Source organism: Hypoxylon fragiforme (genome assembly GCF_022984875.1).
Source record: "Hypoxylon fragiforme strain CBS 206.31 chromosome Unknown GGS25scaffold_6, whole genome shotgun sequence".
In the NCBI taxonomy this organism is placed as follows: domain Eukaryota; kingdom Fungi; phylum Ascomycota; class Sordariomycetes; order Xylariales; family Hypoxylaceae; genus Hypoxylon; species Hypoxylon fragiforme.
This window is the reverse complement of record NW_026054761.1, coordinates 2,094,379-2,110,474: the sequence shown is the minus strand read 5'-3', so window position 1 is coordinate 2,110,474 and position 16,096 is coordinate 2,094,379. Positions and strand designations below refer to the sequence as shown.

The window sequence follows — 16,096 nt, the reverse complement described above, 5'->3', positions numbered from 1 at the left end:
TTTCTAGAGTACTTTTTCTAGAAGACCTCAACCATTGTTACTATTACTGCATACCTACGTTTAATGGATGCTGAGACTTGGAAGCTTTTCTCTCTTTTAGTGCTCATTTATTTATGATTACCTGACTACCTATACACCTAACCTACACTTGTATACCTATCTATAGAGAGGCTGGAGTGGTTGTGCGTAAGATGTGTAATCCAGATGCTTCCGCAGTCTCCCTACTTAGGGACGTACGTACTAAGTATGGTAGACAGGCTAGGTATGTAGGTATCGTATGAGAAAAGTGAGCGGTCTATACCTAGTAAATTAGCCTTCCAAGACTTTGTATAGGTAGTAGGTACTCGTATATCTTAAGTATGTAGGTATGTATGTACTGTAAATACTTAGTGCATATGTAGTACTAGGTAGTAAGTTAGGGGATAACCCTGCATTTCCTCTTAGTCTACTACTGTAGGTATGTAGACTTTGCGTGATCGTATGTGCATTGTGCATATCAATCTTCAATATGCAAAGAGCCAAGGATGGTTGGGAAGACTTCATGGTATAAGATAGGTAGGTAGGTGGGTAGGTACAGAATAGTAGAAGGCAAATACATCCATAATAGAATTACTTAAAGTCAATACAACTGTGTACAAAACACGCTCAAACAACAACTGTCTTACCGCAAGGAGAAGCCCGCGGATAAGTCCCTTTCATGCCGTCAGCTCTATTCCCAATCTCGGCTCTCGTGCCATCATGTACACTGTATGCCTGTCCAAACTAGATAACCCCAACCGCCTCATATCCACGGGGTTAGATCCTCATACATTACTACAACATACGCTTATCCTGAAGAGCTGTATGCCTCCTTCACCTCCTTTTCGTACTTGCTCAGAATGCCCTTGCGATTGAGTTTCTGCGCTGCTGTTACGAGGCCCTACATAGAATCAGTTAGTCAATAATGTCAGTCGACGAAGAATGTCTCCTAACTTACGTTTTGCGGCGTCCACTCCTCATCTGACAACGCCACTCCCTCGATGATTTCAATGCCGGACAAACCACCATTTCGTCCCACATTCTGAAGCTCCTTCAATACAAGGCCATTCAGCTTCTTGTTGTGTACGAGCTCCTCGAGACTTCCCCCTGGTATCCCGTTGTCTGCGGCGATCTGCTTCAGTGTCGGTTCTAACGGTACGATAATCGCGATAGGCTTGGCTTTGTTCTGGTCTGCGTATACGCAGATGTTGCCAACGACATGGGATGATCGGTAAATTGACTCAAGCTTCTCTAACGCGATGTACTCGCCGTTTAGGGTTTTGACGAGATTCTTCTTGCGGTCAATGATCTTGAGGTGGCCATTTGAGTCCCATTCACCGATATCGCCAGTCTTAAACCAACCACCAGGGGCGATGTTCTCCAGGGTCTCCTTCTCATTCTCGTAGTATTCTTCCAAAACACTGACACCTCGGATCCAGATCTCGCCTTGTGGGTTAGGCTTGTTGGTCGCAAAATAGCCTGCGTCGGCGAAGTCGACGAGCTTGACTTCGATGGAAGCGGGCATGGCACCAATTGTTTCGGATGACCACTCTTGAGGACTCATAAGAGCACCCATAGCGGTCGTCTCGGTAAGGCCATACCCGATAATCATGGGTGCGATGGCCATGGATATAAACCGTTGCGTCTCCTTGGATACGGGACCGCCGCCGTTGAGACATATTCGAAGGCGACCACCAGTGGCTTCCTTGATCTTCTTGAAGACGACGGAATCAAGTATGCCGGTTCCAGGTAGACCAGTGGCCAACATTCTACTCTTCAATGCCAATGCGCCCCAGAACATGTTCTGGACTATGGGGCCGCCAGCATGAACCTTGGCAGCGATTCCTTTCTTCACAGACTCCCAGACAGCCGGCACTCCGACTAAGACAGTGGGCTTAAACTCGCGAATATCGCCAGCGCAGTTGCGAACTGAGGTATCAGATAAGGTTTTCGGATTTCCATATCCCATGGTACAACCCCAATACAGGGACGCGTTTTCGAAGACAAGCTCGAGAATATGGGCCAGGGGAAGATAGGTCAAAAGACCGTCACCAGGGCCGATAAATGGTTGAACGACGACACTTACACCAGTAACTGGTGAAAATATTAATTTATGTCACCTTCAAGATGAAAATTGGGACTTACCAGCAGCGATGAGAGCTTTGTGCTTCAGAGGCACGCCTTTAGGAGTACCAGTAGATCCTGATGTATACATGATACAGCAAAGATCCTCAGGGGTAGGAGGTACTGCGTCGAAGGGGTTCTCCCTGCCGAGTTTCTCTAATTCCTTAAAACTCACGACCGTGATGTGGGGATAGGCGCTCTTTAAGTTGTTGATGTGCTCCTGTCGAACCTGGTGCTGGTTATTCCAGATGACGTAGCGCACCTCAGTAGCGTCCTTGAGCACGTTGCCCAGCGTAGGCAGTAGATGAGGGTCCAAGAAGATTGCCTTGGCAGCTGTCGCAACCATGGAATGTCTCAGGCCCTCCTCGCCGAGAGTGTCGTAGGCGGTTACGACGGGCATCGACTGAGAGGTAGCAGCATGGAAAGTGGCCAACCAGTTGGCGCTTGTAGCAGCGAATATGTGTACTCTATCCCCTTTGTTCATGCTCAGTTTCCTTAAACCGGAACCAATGTTCGAGGCTAACTTGTCGAATTCATTATAGGTGAGGTATTCGTAGGGGCCGAGTTCGAAAAACGTCCAAGCCTTGTCCACCTCCTGTTCTTGACCGTCTACTATCTTCTTGATCTTCTTGGTCTCCTGGTGGGTTCGCACAAGGCGTCGAGAGCCTAGGGCCTTTGCATTGCCAAATTTGGCAACACTCGCACGTAGAAGCTCATAGGCGGTAGTTATGTCGTCAGATGGGGTTGTGATGAGCCCATTCACAGCTAGAGGATGTCGGCGTGGCTTCGTCTCTCCCTGGACGGCTTCAGCTCCAGGTACCTCGACGGAAAACGGGGGTTTCGCGGTGGTCCTAGGTTGAAAGTGTAAATGCCGTAGGGTGGCTTCCCGCCAATCGGCCGTCATGATTGCAGATTCAACAGTCTACAAAGATGGGTTTGTTGGGGAATATGGAGATGGAAGAGTACCTAAATAGATAGGTAGGTACTAGGTAGGTGGGTAAGTAATGTGATGACGATCGAGATATTAGATGGAAGGATATTGGTATGTATATGTGAGGTAATACGCGACAACTTATAATCAAGAAGTCAAGATGGGTAAAGAGAGCAAGCTGTCAGTTATTTATTCGTAGATGCATCTAAGCCACATTGTTGGGCGATGTGTAGACCAAAAGTTGCTATGGATGTATGTAAGTATGAAGAAGTACTAGGTAGAAGAGTTGTAAGGTTGTAAAAGTCTTGGAGTTGCTTGGAGGTTTCTTGGTTCAAAGGTGTTGAGCGGTCATTTCTGGGGCATTGCTACTGCATACCCTTGTAGCACACCCTGTAAATTACTAGGGTGCTCAGGACATGTAAGCTCTGAGCTGTATGTATGGCTCAATGTTCTACCTACATACATTGTAACTTCAACTTCTCCAGGGCTACATCCATGTAAGCTTCATCAATCTTTCCAGCTTACTGCTCAGGTGCTTGCCTCCTGAGTTGCTACGTATGTAGGCAGTACATACCTAAGGTACAGCTGTTATTTAGTTAGTACTTAGTACTTCTCAGGATTGCCTCATGACGACACTAGCGTCACATCTCTCCAATAAAATCATACCAATTGCCATTTTTGTCCATTTGAGAGTGCCGAGACTCGATTTACTAAACCCTAAATGGACTAGCGTCTTCTCCTTAGATGCTATTCAATTGACATCAACTGTGTTCATGTTGCTTTGATACTTGATACATGCAGGTACCTTCTACTATACCTAGTAGGTATTGCTCTAGACTGAGTAGTAGACTCTGCCTAGCAGTAGGTTACTGTACATACCTACATAATAGAATTTACGTACTGAACAGGAAAAACTAAAACTTGAATGTTGTCTCCTTTCATGCATTTTTTTCATCTTTTTTCATCTTTTTTCATCTTTTTTCATCTTTTTTGGTCCAACAAATCCATCAGAAAAACTTCGCCTTCAGTTCAGGTCGTGTAACCCCCCCTGTTGGCCAGTCGCCTAGTACCTACATGTAGTTACTAGTGACAGTAACATTACACCTGGGCCGTTGCAATATCTACCTAATACCTATACATACCTAGCCTGCCTTGTACAATACAATACAATAGTATCTACCACTACCAATACCACTCGGAGTTCGGGTTAGATGGTGGTATCGAATTACGAAGAAGAAACAAAAATAACAGGAACAGAAAAAAGGAATGCTCAAGATAAGCCGCAATTCTTGCAGCCAAGTTTCAGATGATCTATACACACCACTCATTTTCAAGTTCCGTCCACGTAATTATTGTGAGTGAATTATATCTTGATTGCCGACATATGCCGTGCAGCAAACCACAATGCTGTTTGCCTAACCCGTGGTTTTACCATCGTCAGGGGTCTTGTCTTGACATAATACATTTATACGGCTAAAACCAACATGGATCTATTATCATCCCTATTCGATCGGCTAGGGCCAGAAATATTAGACCCTGAAGAAGGTAAGATCAGATCAAGGGGAAAGAAAAAAAAAGAAACTTCTATTCTTCCTATGCCTATGTCTATGCCTATGCCTACTTCCAATCTCATTCACTAATATGTAGTCTCGTCAGAAACTTTTTTACAATTTTCTCAAGATATCCCGTCTCAAAACCTAGGGTTTGTGGATCCCCGGTCAACCACGTTGAATCTGGATATTGCTGGCAAAGACTACGTGATTCATCAATCTCCAACCATATTAAACCGCCCAGGAAGTACCACGGGTGCTGTCGTGTGGAAAATTACGCCGCTCGTAGCTGATTGGTTGGCATCCTCCGACAATCCTCTCTGGAAGTCTGCTGTCCTATCCTCCTCCTCCAGCGTGTTGGAACTAGGATGTGGAATCTCCGGCCTCGTTGGATTGATGCTTGCGCCCCTAGTTGCGAGATACACTCTAACAGACCAGTCCTATGTCGCAAAACTCGTGGAGAAGAACATTACTGAAAATACTCCCTCGGGGAATTCTAAGCCACCAGGAACGAATTCTCAAAGACGCAAAGGAAAGCCATCGCTTGCTCGTTCCAAACCTGACTTACAATTCCTTCCCCTTGACTGGGAACTAGATGAGGTAACACCATCGCTTACGAGGAATGATAATGTTAAGAGCTTCGATGTCGTCATTGCCTGTGATTGTATCTACAATGATACCCTAATTCAGCCTCTAGTTCAGACTTGTGCTGACGCATGCAAGTTAAGGTCGACAAATGAAGTTGTTGCTGACAAACCAACTGTCTGTTTAGTTGCGCAACAGCTCAGAGATCCGGAGATTTTCGAAGCCTGGATTAAAGAGTTCAGTAGGCATTTTCACGTATGGCGTGTACCGGATAACGCTTTATCTCCAGGACTCCGATCGAACGTTGGCTTTGTAGTGCACTTGGGTATCTTGCAGGATGCCGAAGCGACGCGCAATCGATCATAATCCGTTTATTCCGTGCCCCAACTAGGATCTAGATATGTACATATCATGTTCAAATTCTCGGGGCGTAAACGAAGATTTCGATTAGCTTCATGTGTGTCAATCTATCATGCAGCTTTGTGCACACTTGAGACTGAAAATGTATAGCTGCAACTATGTACATATGTAACCACGCCGGGTTCAAGCAGTGGAACCTCCATATACACACTTATATGACCTTACGTACCTACTTGTATGCGTAGGGCTACAGCATATAGCACCCATGGTCACATCAATCTCGGCTGTTATGTCCGTTAGACAAAACACCTATTACGCGGTTGAAACAGTTCTCACTATCAAAATTTGCAGCTCCTGAATCATACATATATGATCTCAATACCGCTGACGTGAGACATGCCGAAATCTACTGGGTACGGGATCGGCCCGTACATTTCTGCAGCTGGTTTATTTAAAAGGGACGTCCACGCCTGATCGTCAGCCTGTGAGCACGGTAGTTGTCACTTTTTCATGAACCAGTGTAAAATACAGGCGTCTATCACTTTATTCAAGACTAACACTATGCAAAACATAATATCCCATATGAACGTAGGTAAACATCGTCTATACCTCGAACTCACACCGGCAGTTGAGGATATTGCCTAATTTGACATTGGCTCCTCTGAGCCCGTAAGATACATACAACCATTACTACCCCCGAGTGAGCATTGGCATCGTGATAATAAACGCTTTACGTAAACAGCCGATGCAGGTACATACCTACCGACATACATAATTCTTAGCCTCGAGCAACAATCTCATCACAGCCTTACTTGGCCTGCATATTTCATCTGCCTATCTATCTAGATTGGGTACCTTAGATCGAACAACAAACCCCCTAAAAAGAACCCCGTGGTCCGATTCTATGTTGCTTACTAGTTACACCTCTCTTCTTTTCTTAGGCCCCTTTCTGCCTTCGAAAGCTGGGGGCATTGCCGAATCGCGCTCTGCTGTGCCGCCACCGCCGCCTGCTTCCTATGCTAAGGTAAGCTGAGCGGCGCGGATGCGCTTAACGCGACTAGTATATACCTATGCCCAAGCGCTTGGGGACCGTGTTTCTTTTTATATAGCTACGTACATACCCAGATGGGTGGAAGATGTGGCAGAACTATAGCCTAAGCCAAGGGGTCCCATTTGCGCTGTCTACTGACACAGCCTTAATATATGTCTGTACAAACGTGGTCTATAGCAATCGGTTGTCACGGCCGATATGCGGCTCATATGTTTGTTGCTGTTGCTGTTGCTGCTGGGTGTGTATTACATGACGGGGCTATAGTCGTGGGTTCTATAGATAGTTGGTTACCTAAGATATTTGTCGTTAAATCCTCGCCGCCACCCTACCTATTCATATAGCACGTGCGACATCGCTCACGTCGGTATGGAACATCGATACCTATCTAACTTATGCTGGTAGGTAGGTATGTTTGAGTTAGACATTCTATTATTATCGACGTGTTCCATGTGATCTCTGCTAGAGTAGGTACCTACCTACCCAAGAGATATAGATCCCGTGATAGCTCTTGGCTGGTACAAGCTTATGCCCACCTAGGCAGGTACCTATATACTTACTACCTTTCCCTGCCGCTCACCTGAGGTCCAGTAGGCGCCTAGCACCCTGCTGGGTAGGTACGTTGGGCACGTGAAAAAACTGATCACGAAGAGGGAAAAGGTAAGACATAAAGGTGTGATCTATGTAACCTCTATTGTCGAGGAATTCGAACAAGAGCCTACCTGCCTACCTAACCTACGTAGTACATGCCTACATATCCAGCTACTTACATACGTAGGTAGGTAGGTATAATAGTACATACAATACCATAACCCCTTAACCACCAACCCCTTAACTCATACCACCTATAAAAACCAAAACTCGCCTCCCAATTCCTCCCCTAAAGCTTACTTATATAAAAGCAAACTCTCAAACTAGCATCACTCTATGAATACATACAATACATGCATAGGTACCTAGGCTCGGTAGTCAAACTACATATATCATCAACGGACATTCAACATTGGTGAGGGAAACTCTGGTATGTATGTGTAGGTTACCTATCAACCTACCAACATCAATTCTCGACATTTCACAACCCAACGAAACAGACCAGCATCGCATCGTATTGCGCTGGTCCCCCCTACCTACCTACTTACATACCTAGGCACCTACCTACTTACTTATCCTACGTTACCTACCCTATCCTATCCTACTTAAAACACCTACCTACCTAGGTATGTACCTTCCTTACATACAAGCCCTTGGATATCTGGAACACAGAGAAGAGAAAAGAAGAAAAAAAAAACCCCTAAACTTTCCCCCCTCCTTAACAATTAACAAAACCATTACCTGAGCGAAATTTTCCCCAGTTCTAAACCCACCATTGATGGTGATCCTTTTACCACGGATAAGAAAGAGATAGAGAGGGGAGAAGAGGGAGGGAGAGAAGGGGAAAAGAAAACAGAGCATGACGCTTTCCATTAAGCCTAATGAGCCGCTAACGCCTTTCACGGGGAGGGGAAATGAACCCGTCCCAACCCGGTTTCCCGGTTTATTAATCCTTTCCCTCCGCTCCCCTATTCCCATTCGTGACTATCGTACTTCCCATCTCTCTATCCTCATCACCCTATTTCTCATCTACATAGACTACCCCTGAGGGTGCCTGCCTGCTCATAGACATATCCCTATAATTCAGCTATCTGCTGCAGAAACTCATACGATGAATCCGACAAGGAGGGGATGTGGGATGATTCTCCAAATGGCAGTTCCGTGACGGCGTGCTTGGAGACCCCGCTCGAGAAGAGGCCGAGGTCGCCTATCGCCCCGATACGGCGGCCTTCTTCCTTTTTGAACGAGGGCCAGAAACCGCCTTCGAGAGTTAGGGTACCGAGGTACCCCGGGTCGGCAGCTAGCTTTTCTGCCAGGAATTGTTCTTTAGTAGGAGACAGTGGTATCTTTTGCTCTTCCACTTTCTGACGTGGGGGTTGGGGTTGAGGTTGAGGATGGGTTTGGGGTCGAGGTTGGAGTTGAGGCTGAGGCTGCAGCTGGGGTTGAAGCTGGGGTTGAAGCTGGGGTTGAAGCTGGGGTTGCAGCTGGGGTTGGAGCTGAGGTTGGAGCTGAGGTTGGAGCTGAGACTGTGGTTGGGGTTGACTAAGAGGTAGGTTACCGTGATACCGTCGTTTATCCGCATATTGGATCTCGGGCTGTGGTGGTGTTGGATAGCCCTCCCCGTCGTCGGAGGGACGTTTGAGACCCGACGCTGGCATAATCGGGATGTGATTGATGGCAGTAAAGGAGCCAGATGGAGTAATCCTCGGCGACTTCTTGAATTTTGGCTTGATCAGGTCCACCCCTGATGCTGGTAACTTATCCACCACACTTGGCGATAACCGACCCGAGCTATCTACATGATTAGCCTCTTCTGGTTGAACAGCTCCAAAATCTTTGAGGGTTGAGGACAGTGGCTTGTATTCTTCCAACGCGCCTCCTTTCCCTCCGTGTCGAAGCCACAACGATGGATTTCCTGCCACCTCTTTGTTATTGGCGGCAAAACGATAGTAGTCCTCCTTGATGGTCTCGAAGAATTTGTCCATTTGCCCGAGGATAAGCACGTAAGTGGATGCCATCTGCTGCCACGTGGCCATTTTACGGAGGGCTTCGAGAGTGAATGCCACCGACCCGCGCCTAAATACTTCAATTGCAGTTTCAGGCTCGTGGATATTCTCATAGTCATATTCCAACATGTGCTTTTGTGTGTCCATTAGGGGGAAGTGCTCAGCGTAGAGCCCTACAAAGGAAGCGGTCCAGATCGCAAACAGGACAATGGTTGACTGTGGCAATTTGTTTTTCCTCTGACATATTTCTAAAAGATCAACAATACCTCGTGCTGCCTTGAATACAAGCTCTGCACTTGCTGTCCAGAAACCATCCGGCGGCGAGCCATATGTTTCTGGGGGAAATGTTGGCTGGTCAACTGGTCCAACAGGCTTTTCGCAGCTGATGGGTACAAAAGGTATATACTCCCGGTGCAACATGATGAGGCAAATGCATCTAAGCATGTGTAATAACACATATACACTAGAAGCCTGGTGGTTCTCGTGTTTGAAGTAGTTCGATTGTGAGAAAGTAAAGGTATCTGGAAGTTCCTTGTCAAACTCAGCGAGCCTTTTCGTTAACTGGAAGAACGTGCTTTCGGGGTACCAAGGTGGCGTCTCTCTCTCCTTCTTATTAAGACGACCACCTGATGAACTAAACTTAGCAACGTCACCCCATAAGTCAACCAGTTGGATAAACCGACTGAGCACACTGTCGTCTAAGCCATGTCGCCTTTTGTCCTTGATGAAACCAGTGGGCGCTTCCATCGCAAGATCGAATTTGTCCTCGGAACACGGGAGCTGAATTTGGAGCTCGTCTGATTGTATGATGGACACTCGTTCCCTACCACAGGAGAGCATGCGGTCTAGGATGAGACAGCTAAACATGGTCCGCCTCCTGACTTCCTTTTCCAATGCCATCCGCGACTGCTCGCCCGAGCTTTTATGGTCGTACTCGATGACCTTGGGATCTGCTGGGTCGGGAACATCGCCAAAACCAAGGCGAAGATACTGTGCCATTCTGATGGCAACGCCGACGTACATCCAAGCGCCAAGCCCCCCAGTCTTGGGCTTCGTTTGACTCCACTCAAATAGACCCAGCATGAGAAAAGCCGCTACCCGCTCGACACTTGCGACATTCATGGCGGTTCGTAGTGGGCCGAGAGCCATAGTGAGAACATCAGCATAGTATTCAGACGCCAAAACAGGGTCCAGCTGCGTGTGAACTGGCCGAGACCTGGCGTTGCCCGACTGGTTATTGCAAATATGGGCAAGATATCTGACAAGATCGGGATGAAAACGAGCGGTTAGGGTTAGGATACCTAGCAGCACTAAGTTGAAATCTGAACCATTGTCCGATTGAGAGCCCCTGAATTTTCGTCCCAGTTTCTCCTTCATGGTAGGAAGATGAAGGAACGGAAGCTCAGGGGCAAAGTGCAGCTTATAGAGGTCCAGTAGTTGCTCCCATAAGTCCTCAGTTAAGAAAGGCGCCGAGAGCACATCCTCGGTAAAAATAGTCGCCCGGTGATTATCTAGTTTAGATATGTCTTCTATCTTTTTGAGCTTCTTCCTGTCCGAACCTCCGTCCCGTTCCTGTTTTACCCCCACAGGCGGCTCGGCTCTCTTCGGGGCGTTAGTTTCGGGGGGCGTGTACGAACAATGCTTTCCTGTCTTGACACAGCTATCACAAGCACTTATGCCACCATCGTTCTCACCTATCATGTTCGTGTTAGCTGTCAACATACAAAGCGAACCACATAAGCCATCATTTTTGGTGGTGACATACATTTTATTTTACTCCTCCGACAATGGACGCAGGCAATGCTTGACCGCATCGGGGGTCGCATCTTCGGAGGCTTCTTTCCCTCGAGACTGCCTGCTAGCATTGCCTTTGGCTCGTCATCCCCTAGCCCCCGACTGGCAACCCTCCCACCTACTGCTGGCAGTTCGGTGTTCAAATGTTGATCGCGAAATGAGGATCGGCTTGAAGGTCTTGGGGACGTATCGGTGGAGGAGAAAGTTTCCTCGAATCTCCTCTTTGGCACAGCCTGGTATTGAGGTATATTTGCGTTTTCATCGGTGTCCGACCGATCGGGCGGGGAAAGTATCGACTGAATGCGAATTGGAGTAGAAATCGTGACGGTTGGGTCTAGGGTAGACCCGGATGATCTGGAAAAAGTACAAATGACTTTGAGAGCCCCCTCGAGACGAGTCGTTGAGCGAACGACACCGGCGCGCTATCGAACACGTTATTTTGGCAAAGAGTTAGGATGACTGGTTGCGAGTGCATTCGATTTTCCCTAGCAAAAGCCAATATCTGAGTGGGTAACAATGAACCCAGATGCTGTGCTCCAGTGACCCCTCCAGACTTCCGAGTCGTCCTTTGGCGGCGTTGAACGGCTACCTAGGTTAGACGTGATTCCCGGTACTACCTATATTGGTAGGCAGGTATTGTGCTACAGCGTGGAGAGACTGCAACTTTCCGTTTATGACGCGATTTATCGACTACCTAGGTAGACACAGATGCGCGTTTGCAGTTAGAAGATCGTAAAAAGGTATAATGTCAAGCTGCGATGCCTTTTAGCGTGATTACCTACACAACAACAGTGGTAGGACAGCGACAGGGTTACGGAATGCAATGTAGAGAGGGTTTCAGTGATACGGATTGACAACATCAGGTAAAATAGATCAAATAGATCAAATAGATCAAATAGATCGAGCAAGATGCGGTGGTACGGATAACTGGAATGTGGTTGAATATTTAGTATTATGGGCAGCGATCATAACTCCAGCCAGGGTGTAATACAAGACCTCGCAACCCTGAAGCCGGTGGAGAAATATAGGTAGATAGGATTGGGGATGGGTTACAGTATCTACTACAAGGTGGGCACTGGGGAAAAGGAAGAAGCTCCCCGTTGGCGGGCAAAGGCAGTCTAGAAGGCCACTCAAGGAGCCAGTCAAGCCACCTAGGACAGTCAGGGTTCAGTTCCCCGGACGCGGACGGGTCGGGTAGGGACCAATCTACCCAAGCTAACAAGTTAGTTGGACAGCGGACGAGGATCGGCTTTTCGAAGCGACATCCAATGAATATGCGGCATGGGTTTGATCGAAAGCGCCCAATCTAGCGCACAGGCCGCGGTTGTTGGCCCCCGACAGGCTCGTCCTGCACCTTGCAGCGGGGGAGGAATGGAATCTAGGGCTGGTGATTGATTGAGTAACTGCAGACATGAAAATGATGATGGCAAATCTACGAGACATACGAGACATACCGTAGACGAGATGGAGGCTGCGAACGGCATGGCGGCGTGAGCGGCTACGCCATCTACGACAGCATACGACGCTGCAGAATGACCCCCCTCCCAAACGCCATCATGGATGTGTATGTACCTAATCGTGTATGGACCCATGCCATAGATCGTAGAACCCAGTACAGACAAGTACATACAGTGTAACTCCTCCAGTGCTATTTTGGAAAAGGGACTCGGTGGGAGGTCGTATTAACGTTTTTGACATGGCTGCGGGCCGACGGATGGCTTGAATACCACTCACTCATCTGCGAAGCATGTGCATCTTGGACGGCACGGAACATTGAGCATAAATCTCCTGCTGATGCAATCAGAACCCCCAATATTAAACCCACAGCTACTCGGGAACGTTAGAGGGTCATGACAAGTTCAATGTTGGTTGTCGATGTCAAGTCATGGTGGCCCTATAGTCCTATAGACCCATGGTCCCATGGTCCTATACGCGTCCAACATAAAAGTATCGGTCTACTTTTGTGACTTGCGAGTCGTAACTCGGTGTAGGCTGCTGTAACGTATCCCGGCCTAATTTTTAGCACTTGCATTCGCGAGCCGTGGGGGCTTAGTGTTGATTCAATGCTGTTGGGCGACATACAGCCATCCTTCCCCTTATCAAACCGAGAAGTTGCAATTACCTACCTAGGTACCTTTTATTTGTCTTCCTTGTCTTCTTCTGTTGCTTTCTTTCTTTTTTTTTCTTTTTTTTTGGATTCACTTGAGCTGATATGATTAATTAGATGGCTGATGAAGAAACAAAATGGTATATGATTCAGCCTCATAGGGATCTTCACGATCGTAACGAAGAGCACTTGGGATGCATGTACCTACCTAGGTTAGGTTAGTAGGTTAGGTACATAGTCGATATGTATACGAAGCTGTCGAGGGATGAGGCGACCCCTATACATACCTACATACCTAGATTACAGATGTAGGTACATATCTTTTGCAGCATTACAATCTCTGACCGGTCTGTTTTCTCCGCCGAGTCTGCCCGGATCGGCATGTTTACCGCACCAGGCTGGTTTAGCTGATGATATGATGGAAATCTTATTCTGCATCTTAGTTCCAAATGCCATTAAGACAGATCCTGCAAGTTTTGTGTGATTTTTCGAGAAGCGGAGAAGAAGCTGACATATATGCCTACTATATATTGGCGAGTATGCTGTACCTATAGAAAAGGTATGGTGTTGCGGTGGCGTTGCGTTGACAGTGAACTTGATTGAATCTTGCATTATTGTCGTTATTAGTCAGCCATTGGCAAGTGTTTCTATCACCATCTGACCTGTTACTTTTTGTTGGCTGTATTCAATTGAATTACCTGCCCTGAGCTGATGTGTCGGCGGGAAGGGATTAAGATGCTAAGATGGTGAAGATTGCCCATCTTTAGAATACCTAGGGTAGATAAGTAGGTACTTAACTACCTAGTACCAAAGGTTTGACACTAAAAGTTTAGGGGACGTCAAATGTTCAATGTCCAAGCACCGTGAACTGACTATGCCCTCCCCTCTACACTACCCCTCACTATATATCCCACTACGGGACCCATTGTATGCTTATGTAACCTTGGGACCCACTTTATAAACATATATATTTTAAATCTTTTAGGACATTATCTTAGTTTACTTTTAATAGATTATGTTCTTAAATGCTATCGATTTATATAAATTTTATAATTTTAAAATATAAAGTTTTAAGTTTTAATATAAGGAATTAAAAAAGCATAAATAATTATTTATAACGATAAAACGTTAATAATTATTAAATCTAATTAATTAATTATATTTATATATATAGATTTGCAAATTATAAATTACTTTAATTATTACATACCACATTATTTCACACATATATAATTTATTTTATTAATTTATTTTATTTTATTAATTTTATTTAATTTGTTTTATTATTAATTAAACCTTATATCGTCCTTATTTATTATTTTTATTATAGTTAATTTTTTAGCCTTTACGGCTTAAAGCTAACCCTTATTAAGTGATAAAAGTAACTTAAAAAAAAAGTTTAAAAAATTAACTAACCTTTAATTTAATAAAAAAATAACCGACGTTAATAATCGTATCGATTATATAAGTTAATAAGTTATATGCCAATTTAATAAAATTTAAAAAACTTTTATATTATTAATTAGTTTTAATTAATAAGTGGTAAAAGTTAAGGGTTAATTAAGTTAAATTTTTAACATTTTAACCCGTTTTAATTTTAACGGTAAATAAAAAAGCAAACCTCGCCCACCACCCTTAAGCTAAAGAGGTAAACCCCGCCCACCCCAACCACAACCATAACCACAACCACAACTACAGCTATAACCACAACCTTTAACCTTTATTCCTTAGCTATAATATTTATTCTTTTTTTCCACTTTTACCATATGTGAAAATAATAAACGCCTTTTTAATGGTAAAATAAACTTACAACGAATTTAAATATTAAAAACCGCTTTTATTTCATAAGAAAAAAAAGTTTAAAATATATGGTTAAAAGCAACTTTTTTATAAAAAATAACCGGCTTTAATTATTACGAGGTAAAAAATAAAATCGTTATATTATCGATTTTTAAAATACTTTAAGTAGATTATATCGTATTTAATAAGCTTTTAAACATCTAAAATCGTTTAAAAATTATTCTCGTTTTATATAACTTATAAATAATAAAAATATCGATTAAAATCGGTAAAAATTTCCAAGCAATCGCCGTATACCTACGCATTAACCCGATTATATAAGTTATATTCCTTAAATATATTATTTAAATTTTAAATAAAAATTATATTATTTATAATTTAATAATTATATTTATAACTTTATTACCTTTTTAAAATAAAAGTATATTTAATTTTATATAAAAATTAAAAAAAATATTTTATAAACTCTCGTAATACATTTAAAACGGATATAATTATAAAAAGATTTTAATTAACGTATTAAAAATAAATATATTAAATATTTAAATCTTATTTAAATTTTATATTTTAAATTTTAATATAACTTAAATTATAAAAAAAATAATACGATTAACAGGAAATATCACGTATTAAATAATTAAATTAAAAATTTATAAAAGCTTTACGGTAATAATTTAATTATAAAATTAAACGGCTTTATTTTATTATATAAAAATAATAAAAATAACTTTAATAACGTTAAAAGTTGTAAAAATATTTTAATAAAATACGATTAATATTATTCTTAATAACGCTTATAAGTTAATAATTTTTAACTTAAAGATTAATAACTAAAGGATTAAAACGATTTTAAAAAAAGTTATACGATAAAAAAAAAGATATTATTTGTTTTAATTATAAGAAAAAAAGTTATTAAATAAAAGATTATAAATAAAAAAAAGGTTATTAAAATAAAAATATTAAACCTACCTTTAATTAAAAAAGGTAATTAAATTAATTAAATTAAATAAGTTAATCGATAACTTTTAAAAAAACGTTATATTAAAAGGTTATCCGTAAAATAAATAAGATAAAATTTAACGTAAAATAATTTTTTAAAAAATCCTTTTTTATAAATAACATAAAAAACATTATATATAATAATAATATTATTAAGTTATCGTTAAACTCGGGCGATAATTT

General features: G+C 43.3%; 3 protein-coding genes across 3 annotated transcripts; 1 reads left to right on the top strand and 2 right to left on the bottom strand.

Annotated features, from left to right (window-relative positions):
* Positions 1-527: 527 nt before the first annotated feature.
* Positions 528-3,568, bottom strand: GGS25DRAFT_495685 (acetyl-CoA synthetase-like protein). The gene is made up of 3 exons (XM_049261472.1): positions 2,164-3,568; positions 977-2,112; positions 528-919 (listed from the first exon to the last, which is right to left on the bottom strand). Exons 1-3 carry the CDS (start codon positions 3,044-3,046, stop codon positions 827-829), a joined length of 2,112 nt encoding a protein of 703 aa, XP_049115814.1. The 5' UTR covers positions 3,047-3,568; the 3' UTR covers positions 528-826.
* A 989-nt stretch (positions 3,569-4,557) lies between these two features.
* On the top strand, positions 4,558-5,574 carry GGS25DRAFT_522934 (uncharacterized protein; the record flags this gene model as incomplete). The annotated part of the gene is made up of 2 exons (XM_049264334.1): positions 4,558-4,618; positions 4,754-5,574. 2 exons carry the CDS (start codon positions 4,558-4,560, stop codon positions 5,572-5,574), a joined length of 882 nt encoding a protein of 293 aa, XP_049115813.1.
* A 2,709-nt stretch (positions 5,575-8,283) lies between these two features.
* GGS25DRAFT_514781 (uncharacterized protein) lies at positions 8,284-11,039 on the bottom strand (the record flags this gene model as incomplete). Its single annotated transcript, XM_049263024.1, has 3 exons — positions 8,284-8,531; positions 8,853-10,907; positions 10,979-11,039. 3 exons carry the CDS (start codon positions 11,037-11,039, stop codon positions 8,284-8,286), a joined length of 2,364 nt encoding a protein of 787 aa, XP_049115812.1.
* Positions 11,040-16,096: the final 5,057 nt, after the last annotated feature.